This window comes from Stegastes partitus, unplaced genomic scaffold, assembly GCF_000690725.1.
Source record: "Stegastes partitus isolate 25-593 unplaced genomic scaffold, Stegastes_partitus-1.0.2 Scaffold675, whole genome shotgun sequence".
Taxonomy (NCBI): domain Eukaryota; kingdom Metazoa; phylum Chordata; class Actinopteri; family Pomacentridae; genus Stegastes; species Stegastes partitus.
Genome location: NW_007578406.1, coordinates 259,763 through 270,907, shown reverse-complemented (window position 1 = coordinate 270,907; position 11,145 = coordinate 259,763). Strand labels below are relative to the sequence as shown.

At 42.3% G+C, this 11,145-nt stretch overlaps 1 protein-coding gene across 1 annotated transcript in view; it reads right to left on the bottom strand.

Moving 5' to 3' along the window:
• Window positions 1–11,145, bottom strand: part of LOC103363633 (protein tyrosine phosphatase receptor type U) — a 198,886-nt gene that overhangs the window by 92,008 nt on the left and 95,733 nt on the right. The window contains exon 3 of the mRNA XM_008290464.1: window positions 1,395–1,666. Within this exon, the coding sequence (XP_008288686.1) occupies window positions 1,395–1,666 (272 nt within the window). The remainder of the gene's footprint in view (window positions 1–1,394; window positions 1,667–11,145) is intronic.

Below are 11,145 nucleotides of genomic sequence, written 5' to 3'. Positions count from 1 at the left end.
AAAGGCATTCTGTTCTATTCTATTCTATTCTATTCTATTCTATTCTTTTCTATTCTATTCTATTCTATTCTATTCTATTCTTTTCTATTCTATTCTATTCTTATATACTCTGGGAATACAATTAAGCTTCAGCATGTCAAATAGGACATAAAGTATGATGTAATCAGCTGCATTTTGTTGTTGTGTTCATTGTATTTTCAGGTAATATACCTTTAGTGGTACCAGGCATGACAATGAACAGGACATTAAAGAAAACAAGGGTGGTCTAATCATGTTTTTCCATGACTGTATATAACACTGATGCCACTGAGAGGACAGCATTCCTATTTACAGTTTAGCATAAAAAAAAAAAAATCTGGACAACATACTATGGATGTGTGTGTACCTATGCTGTTTATTGCGATCCAATTAATCAATTTCTAATTACCTCCCAGGTTCTTTCTGGCAAAATAACACAAGAATACTTCAGAAAGAAAGTATTAGAAAGGTGGTGATGATGGCTTTAGTCCCAGATTACTGCCAAAATCAAAGTACAGCCCCTGGAAAATGTATTATTTAGTTTCTATGGTTTTATTTACCTTTTTCAAATGTTGTTTTCTTGTTTCTTTCTTTTTTTTAAATCAGATATGGACATCTGCAGAGACACAGGAAACATGCAGCCAGAGGCCCGGCTTGTGTCACGGTGGTCAGGATCCAGGTCTGGTTCGTGGTGCACACACCAGGTGAGCTACTGGGCACCTCCATGTTCTACTAACTGTCCTTCTAATGTTTGCTTTTCTGTCTATTCTGTATATTATACTGGCTAGACACCTAAAACCTTACCAGGACTGCATGGTTGCACTTTAATTAGATTTGATTGGCCGGCAATATGTGAGAGAGCAGCTTCACAAATAGTCAAGCACTGCTGCGTTCTGATTGGTGCACACAAGCATCACAAACGCAGAAAATAACACAAACATTTCAGACTTGAGCAGAATCATTTGCCAAAATTCTTTGGCATGAAAAACTCGATCACTGATAGTAAGAAAAGGATTGGAAATACCAAATTAACTGATTATCGTCACTAACGAGCCAAAACATCATGGCCCTTCTGCCAAAACAGCTCACCAACATATAGACTCTACGAGGCCTCTGAAAATGCCCTGGGGCAACTGGCACAGAGGCATCTGCAGCAGATCCTTAAAGTCTTTTAAATCTTTACACATCAACTCCTAGAAAGACTGTCCACCTACCGTGTAACATGCCAGACCTCGACAGGTACTGTTGTTACGAGATAGTAATCCACCTCATCTGTAAGCGGTTATGTTGTTTTGGTCGATGAATGCATGAGGGAACACAACCACTACGACCTTTTCTACCCCGCTGTCGTCATGTCATTGACTAGAGACTCGTACCTGGTATTCACTGGGCCAGAAAGTGCTGACGGCGAGCTCCACCTGGTGCCACTGGCGTCCCTGGGAGCCGGAGATATTCCACACGGCGCTGCCCTTGGGGCCACCGTTGACCCGGATGTAGACCTGCAGGTCTCCAGGGCTGTGGCCATCACGGCTGTACAGGAAGTAGCTGAACTGGATGCAGTGAGTGTCGTTCTCGCTGAGCGGCAGCAGCAGCAGCTGAGCACGCTGCCCCCCAAAATGCTGGGAGGAATTGACCATCATGAAGGATCCTGGTGCAGAAAAACAAGCAGAAACAAGGACACATTAGAGAACTGTCTTTCTTTTATCTTTAGTAATTAGTACCAATTGGCAGCACTCATTTAAAGTTCAGTTATTATTGGTAGATGCTGAGATGCTGAGATGACTTGAACAGATGAAGAGAAGATAGAAAGTTTGGAGCTGATAAAATGGAACGACCTTGTCCAGCAAAGACTCTTCTGTTAAACAGCAGCAGCTATTCCTACACACTTCACAGATAGCATCCACTTCAGCATTTTCCCTTGTCAGACTGAGCTGAGTGGCCTGAAACATATAAAGAAATAACACAATCCACCTCTCTGGGCTTCACCTGTAACACCTCAACCTCGGATAGATATGTCATGTTTGTTTTCAACCACTGAAGAACGTCTGCCTTCTTTTTATTTTTAAATCCCTGAAAAAGAGCCTGAGAGCCAAAGTTGACAGGCTCAGGGTTGTTACTCAGAATATCTGTGAGATCCTCTCTGGCTATTTGTCTGCATTTGGTCTGTATCTGCTTCTGCCTGCTTTCACTGGGCCTCCATCTTTTTCTGCAGCGCTGCCTCAGATCTGTTCAAAGCTGCAGCACTGGTGTCAGAATGCACTTTCATTTTGGACTGAGGTTCACAGAGTAACTGCTGCCTGCTTTCTCATCCCTTCAGCACAGCAGAGATCCCCCGGCCATGAGAAGAGCGTCACAACGGATGGTGGGGAAATAAAGCGGGAGGTTTGCCTTTGACTGTGGCCTTCTGAGCAGCAGAAAGCTCAATCTGAAGTGGAAAGAAAAAATACTGGAAAATATGATTTTCTCACCTTGTTTGTGAGCCACAATCAGACATTTAACATTAAAATAATTGTGAGAAACTGTATAACAAGGAATATGTGTTTAATGCCTAATAAAAGGCTTTATTTTATTAAATGAAGTGTTCATGTACAGCAGCTAAAGGAAAGGGCCTTCTTGTGACATATTACCATGTAACTGTACAGACATGTTAATATCTATGTAATATCTGCATTGTACAGCTATTAACACATCCAGATATGAATACACCCATGCAAGGATGAGTTCATGAGTAATATGCTGTATGCAGGTTGTAATTATAATAAAATCTGATCTAAATTCTAAATAATTTTACAGACATTGTGGAAAAGGTTGTGTGGTTTTGTTTCATTGTGCGATATACGTTGCTGCAATAAATGAATTGAGAGCAATTGAACTGTGAAGAATGGATGTGAATTTAAATGCAAAGTGTGTTGTTTGTGCTTAACTGACTCATTGGGACTTGTTAGGCATGTCAAGAACTGCCAGATGATGACAATGACATCTTCTAATCTGGTGGTAACACTTAACAACCGCCTGCTCTGCTAGACAGGAGGATCAGAGCTTCGGTGAGGATCTTAAGTGGAGGAAATGTATGCCTTAAACGCCACAGAGGAAACCAATGTGCTTACATTTTAAAATTCCTGCTGTCTAAAAAGTCAATAAGACAAGGCGGTAAAGGGAAACTGTGGAAGCCAAGACAAGATGTAAGACAAGAGCAAGAAAAACAATCAGATAGAAGAAGGTTTGACTGACACGTGAGCGTTGCCTTACCGACCACCTCCTCGTTAATTTGCACCTCAGATAGTCTGCCAGCAGCATATGGATAAGACATGGAGGCTTTGGACAGTAGTGCTGCAGACAAACTGACCTCTGTGGCAACAGTCACCAAAGGTGTGTGTTAGAGTCATTTAATCTGGGGTTTGGGTATATTGTGAATAGAGCAGCTCTCACAGTTGTCTTGTTCATACATGTTAGGATGGTTTTAAAGCAAAGACAGACACAAGTGTTTAAGATCAGTAATTAATCCATGTAGAAGAAGCTGTGAGCACAACAGTGTTCAACTAGATGAGCTACAAGTAATCTGTTTTAGTACTTTGAAATATCTGCAGCCATTTAGAAAGCTGTTGATTTTTGACAAGCTTTCTGTGAGATGAACGTCACAGCATTACGTCTTATCGTCAGACCAACAAGACGACATCATCACCAAGAAATGCAAGATTAAGATCTTATTGCAGTGAGTGAAAGGCACTGAAATGTTCATAATATCTAGATTACAGGAGGAGCTTTCTGCTACAGCATGTAGGAGCTGCATTTAAAGAACAGAACCTTTTGCCAGCTGTTGGGTACATGGAGGGAAGTTTCCTGCTTTGGGTTGTGTGGCAGCCAGTGACACATGAAACTAGAGGACAGAATGGATTCTATTAAAAATAAAAGATGCCATGAAGTTGAACAATTCCAAAGCAGACCTCAAAGTGCACAACTTCAAGAAACATAAAGAGAATCTGTTGGAGTGCTCCCCAGGGTGCCATGAGCGTTGGAGATGTGCGGTGAGATGTCCACCATGCTGTGCCAGCCGAACACTATGCCAAAACTTGAAGTGATCTGTTGTTAATGTGGCTGAAACTTGCAGAATCAAGACACCAAAGACTCTTTGCTTTCACAAACTATGACATCTGTCCGTATGGAGTTACTGAGCCAAAGGGCTGCCCTTTAATAACCCACCAAACGTCAGTAATGAGGAGAGTCTTACAGGCATTGATCTGTCAGTGGATCCATCTTGGAGTGAGAATGCAGCATGCTGTCGTCTGCATCCTGTGCAGGCCAGCTGCAGACTGATGGCAGCATTAAGCTAAACTGCTCTTGTTTCTATGATAACTTACTTGGGGATCAGCTTTTCACTGACTGTGATTGATCACTCTACATGAGGAGGCCGATCTACAAAATGTTCAGTCACCAACAAACAGTCAGCCTGTCACTCATGCTGGTGTTACTGTGGTACCTGTGGATTGTATTGTTCTGTAGTAGAATACAGAGCTAAACTAACATTTTATTTGCCTACAGGTGCCAAAACTTTTGTATCGACCTAAAAACAATGAAGCAAGAAACTGATAGATGGAGAAATGAATGGAGAAAGTAGAACAAATGATGTGGCTCCACTACAATGTTTGCAGAATAGTTCCACCACCAGACTGTCTCCATGTTATCATCTATTTATCCATTTAGAAGCACATAAACGTAAAGGAAAAGATGCTGCTTGGTTTGACCTTTATGTGATCAGTGATGAATATAAACACATTCAGACAAACATACTAGCAGTAAGTTGTCTGTATTTATTACCTTGGACTGGTGAACACGGCCTTGGGGATCACACAGTTTCCTCCCTAATGTCTAATCTTCCAGCCATCATCATCACATTGAGTCTTTGATGTTGCCCGTAGGAGGGCAAATGCAAGCTAATTGCACGGATAGCCTTCAGATCCGGTGCAACGCAGTGGGTGCTGCTGCTTGGCATGACCGGGGCGGATTAGGCAGATAGTGGGGATGGTGGGTAGTGTAGTTGCCTCGGTACTGTAGTTGAGGGGGAGTCCAATCAGAGCCCTGCCTCCTGCCATTAATCATACTGACACGGTTATTAGGCCATAATGGCAACCGAGGGAATGCTTAAACCAGAGAGATGGCTGGAATACGTGCACGCTGACATGCAGGACACATATCAGCATGCACACACACACACACACACACACACACACACACACACACACACACACACACACACACACACACAGCCTCAAAGCAGACTCAGATCCAAGTCTTGCTGACCTTCCCAGGAGTAAGAGGTGGCTTCTTCTTTCAACTCACCCATCATTCCTCCTCCTCCTTTCCTATCAACTGATTTTCATTTTTCCCCATGTTTTGCTTTTCCTTTCCTTTTCACATCTATTTCTTCTTTCTGCTAAAGACATGCAGTCTTACACAAGGATAAATGGCAGGTTCATTCCTTTATACACAAAAGATTCACCATCTGTTTTCAGGCAAATGCAAAACCTCAGCATCAAAGAAAAATACTGGCAAAGGTATTTTATCAGCAGCTCGTGTCTGGACTCATTTTCATCAAGGATAAGACATTTTCCAGGAAGACATTGGCCCTGTTATTTCACATTTCACAGTGTAGTGTGTTGATAACAAACTACAGCCAATCTTTTTTCACTTTAATGTGTTTTGAAAGAAGAAATCTGCCTCTGAGTGCAGACTTTTATTTACACTGAGGTAAATGTGAAATTAACTCAATTATACTGAATGTAGTTTTTGTTATGCAGCCATTCTCCATGTCTCACACGTTATGGAGTGCCGTCAGTTGGTATAAGAAAGCATATTAGCAGGAGTGTGGTCTAATGTGTTGCTGTGAGCCCAGTTTGCTCAGTCAGACCTACACAGGAACTTTTTATTTCTTTCATCAAACCCCGGCTTGAAAAAAGAAAAAAGAATTTAAAAAAAAGCAGGTCAAAAGGCGACTGAGATCCATGGAAAGTTGGATATAAAGAGATTTAAAATGCATGTCACAAATCTTCCCTGACCACTGTCCGTTCCCTCCCTGGGCTCCATCCTGCCCCAGAAGCACGGATGAGACGTCAAACTGCCAGAAATATCCTGTGATAACAAGCAGCTGCTGTCCTCTGAGATCTCCCTGTATTCTTGGACAACGCTGATATTTTTCTCTCCCTCACCTGCTCGCAGGCGAAACCCAGGCAGGCTCTGGCTTCGCCTTCGCCACTGCAGCTGCTTTGATGTGCGAGTTCTCCGAGGGGGGCTCTGTGGTTAAATTGCTTTTTCTTCAGCTATGAGAGCTGGAGCCCCTCATTGTTAGAGGGCAAGTCTCCAACTGTCCTCATGACAGGACTGCATTGAGAACAGTGGGGGAGGCGGTGGAGGAGGGGGGCAGCCTGTTTTCTCATTACACATTATTTTTTCAAATATCTTACAGCGACTCACTCCTTTTTGTAAACCAAGTACAGTTGTAGCTCATGCAGTATGATTTGTTATTGGAAATGTTGTTTAATCCTATTCAAGCTGCCTAGTGGATAAATGAGTAAAGAACGTGTCCTCCGACCCTGATGGACTGGTCGTCCCTCTGACCAGGGACAAAGTCATATTAACTACTGCTTTGAAGCAAGAAACAAACATCAGACGACTGTGTTAAGATCTGATGTGAAGTCGACCCATTTATCCACCCTGACCTCCTCCTTAGACTCGATCAAAACCAAATGATGGGCCGACTTTCACAAACCACGGATGGGCTGTTTGTTTAACATGTGGACAACCTCTGAGAACAGGACAATGACCTGTTTTGTCTCTAGAAATATTCTCACCTTACAGTAAAATACCATATTTACTGCATAAATGAAACACCAGCTGGTCTGAGGTGAATCAGACCAGCTCAGAATCAGTAACTGGTGATCATCACACTGCATGCTGGGTAGATTTCTGGCCAACAGAACTCTCATGAGATCCTGGCAGCTGCAGTTTGTAGGTCCAGCTACAGCAGTTCACAGCTCAAAGCTGAAACACCTTTGAATGATGGAAAACATATTGCTGCTGTTCATAGATCTAAAAGCTTCAATTACTGACTAACAATATAATGTTCCACAGAAACTCTTAATTTCATGTTAAATTATGGATTCACTTCAATGTTCACATAGATGATCTTCATCCTGCTGCTGAAACCCACGGCTATTCTCATTTATCATTTGTCCCATAAAACATCTAAAAACAATGAAAAAAAAGTTTCAACCAACTGCTTCAATGAAAATCCCAAAGTTACAGACTAAATAAGTAATTCAGTAATTTGGGTGAATGCAGGTGAAACATGAGGATCCTCTGACGTCTACAGACACAGTACAGACACTAAAGGTTCTGGTATTTATAGCATCTGCCTTTTGCTAATAAAATGTTTAGATAAACAGGACAGTATTCCAGAGAGCCACAAACATCTAGTTTGCTGTAGCATTAAAGGAACATTACTCTGTTTTTTGTTTGTTTTTTGTTGGACCAAATTACAAAAAAAGCTGAACATCACACAAACGTCTCCGGGAACCTGAAGGCAGGATGTGGTCCCAGCAGGCTTACATCAATCCCATAATTCTACTCAACAGCACATACAGACCAGCATCACAACCAACAGCAGCTTGATGCTGGTTCATATTGGGCAGGCAGCTGCCTTTGTTTTTAGTGGAACAACAATCCCTCACAGAAAACATGCTGTTCGGTTATATCCTCATTCTAAATAGACAGTTTTGAACAGTCTTTATCTACATTGTGTAGCTGCCCACCAGCATCAGGTATCAGCTGTGATCTGTTCAATGCATCATAACAAATACACATGACATGCAGATATAATACACATCTGTTTCATATGAAGCATTCTAACTTTTTGTTTTTTAAATAAAGTTTATTAGTTAAAATATGTGTGAACCTGAACACACAGCCTGAGGCAGTTACTTCACCTCTGGTCCTCCCCCACATCCTCACTCTGCTCTCCTCTGATATCTACATGTTGCTTTACTTTTCTCACCATGTTCAAGCTGCATCATGCTCACGTCCAAACTCTATCTACATGCTGCATAAGCCAGCATGTGAACAAGACCTCCATCATTTAACACCATGTTTTGAATCCAGTTCTCTACAGAATGAGTCACGTGTTGAGTTTAAAAATAAATGCTGCATTTGTTTGTTGTTGTGCTTAACAGGATCACTGCGATTTCATAAGAAGAAAAGCATTTATCTTTAATCATATTTCGGCATAATGGAACACCTGGACAGGTAAAGTGAGAATGAGGAGAAAGCAGCTGCCAACCAGTCAGTGTGTCTGCAGGACTCTGACAGAACGCCCAGATGTGGAGTCCAGAGTGACCACAGAACAAATACATCAAGGCCACGCTTTACTACACCCAGCACCTGAGATTTAGTTTCATATTTATATTAATGTATTCCCACATTTTGGGTGTTTCCATCGATCTGAACATTGATTGGCTCATTATCAGCGTACATCATCGCCACACATAGACATGGGCAACAACAGCTATCGGAGCTACTTTATGTTTACCAGTGACCAGAACTGATGATGATGCACCTCCTGAGCCTGAGATGGTTAAAGGAAGTCACTGCTTCCCCACATGTATGGACTGTTTATGGACTGGTTGATGGTCAGTCAGCACACCTGAACACCTTTTCCCCCAAAGCTCATTGGCTTCTGCAAAGTCAAAAATGCATTCACAGATTCAAACTTTCCAAATCAATAATTCATCTTTTAAATACAGAATCCTATTTACAGAACAGACGCCTCAACATGCTTGTGGAGTGGCGCTATGTTTAATATTCACCCTCCTTTTTACGCTGCTTTGGTCTGCACCAGCTCTCCAGAACTCAAATAAATCATTACAACAAAGATTCATGCCGTCAAAGCAAAAATAACGAGCTGGAAGCAGGAAAATAAAATGACCATTGCAGAGTTAGGTGCTTATTTTCTATTAGTCTGTCTTAATGAGTGACATGTATCCCATCACATAGAGTCATGCTATGCATCGTTAATATAAACTATTTATTAAAGCAGCTTTAAGTCACTGAGGAGCATGACATTTATGATCAAGTATGACCAGTTAAAGAAGACATCTCCTGAAGGTGAACACACTGGCACAAATTTGTCAGAAACAGCCGCTGTGTCTCTTTTCAGTTTAGCTTGATGGGAGCAAGTCAACATGATTAATGTAGTAATTAAGAACTTGATAAAACTCATGAAGATATTACTATCTCTGATAACCTTCCTTGAGGACACACACATGCACAGAGACACATACTGTATGAGCACACACAAGCTGCTATAAATATATATATATATAAAAACACCCAATGCAGAGAAATTCTCCATAAATCCATAAAAGCTGATAAGGCTCCATCTATTTCTCCCATGACCCTGCCAAGGGCGAGGGAACATGCATTAAGAGATTAGGGGACGGCCTCGGCTCCCTGAATTCATATCAGAATGTGGGGTGGGAACCGGAGTCATAGGTCTGCTGCTTTTATCACACTTACACTGTAAGGAACAAAATGAGAGAAGCCGAAAGTGTGAGGGAGGGCAGGGAAGAGGGAGAGATAGCAAGGGCTTTTATCTTTATGTTTGTCTCCATCATTTTTCGTTGGCTTCCTTCTGCTGCCATCAATAACGCTTTGTATAACTCAGACGGCCCCGTTCTACACCATGACAACACCATCTTTCCTTGGAAAAGGCCAAGCAAAACCTGATGCATTTTAATCAAATTGTTATCTCACAATTTATGCCTCTGCCTCCGGTCGCTGTGACTAACAGCTAACAGTCCAGTTTGTGGTGATGCTGATCACAGTTGTGTGATTGAGAGAGCTACACGACCTTCTAGGGCATCTGCAGAAGGTCAACATGAGATTTTCAATTCTGACTTCAGTTCTTCATTTGCTTCCTCTCTTCGTCTTCTTCTTCTTCTTTTTTTTCTGATGTTGTAACCCGGAGCCACAGTAACCTCAGATGATATTGCTCATACAAGAGAAGTGAAGTGCGGCCAGTGTAGCTGATTGGGAGGGCACAGATTGGTCTCGCTGTTTGCTCCTCTTTGTATCTCTGGCTGTAGTGTGTGATCTGCTCGGCTGGCAGGAACACTGGAGCCGGGGCTTGTTTACTGGAGCCAAAAGGCGATGCAGATTTTGCCATTTACAAAGTGACACAGTGCTTACAGCGTGCAAATGGGAAATCTGCAAACCAACAGCAGCTGGTCATGAATGCGACACTGACAGAGCCTAAACACCCCGCAAACAATACGAGTCTGACTGCAGCTGACAACTCGAGCTAATGAATTCCCCAGGTGAGACTCAAGAGCCCAGCAGACAACCTGGAGACCGCTGACAACAACAGAGTCATTACTGTGTTTCTACACTGACGCTTCCAAGATGCACCGATTAGCACCCCATACTGAGTGAAATGTGCCAACAACCTGCGCTCTCATTATCTATGCAAATGCTGCCTCCCATGTCGTAGTCATACCTGTGTGCTGCTGCTCTGTTTGTGCTGCAGGATCACATATACATCACTGCACTGATTCAGTCCCTCACAGCAAAGCCTGACATCAATGGGTACATATAGGTAAAATTAGTTATTATAAGTTGCTTCTCCAGTGCTTTCAATTGATTAGAATAAAGTCAGAATATGTGTTGTTTGTAGTTGTGGTGGCATGGCTCTGTTTCTCACCTCCTGAGGGAGATATCTGGCTCTGTAGCTGCTAAATGCCCACCAGCTAATCACTAACTGTTTCTGTCTGCTGCTTGGTGTCACCAGGCTGCATACAGTGGGATTTTAGAGGTTTCTTTGAAAACAGCAGCCTGCTGTGGCTGAAAATGATGTTATAAGAGCGGCGACAGTGAACCAAAAGAGTCAAATTAAGGGCCAGACAGCTCAGCATATAAAAAACACTCCTTCTAAAGCTTTGAAATGCTGAGAGGACCAGCAGTCTGTCTGATATTCTGAGTGGGCTCGTCACTATGAGACAGCTTTTATACGCTGACACCAAATGTTTAAGTTCCTCTCCAGTCATCGATGAACATCCCAATAACCTGTCTCTGTGTCCTAAA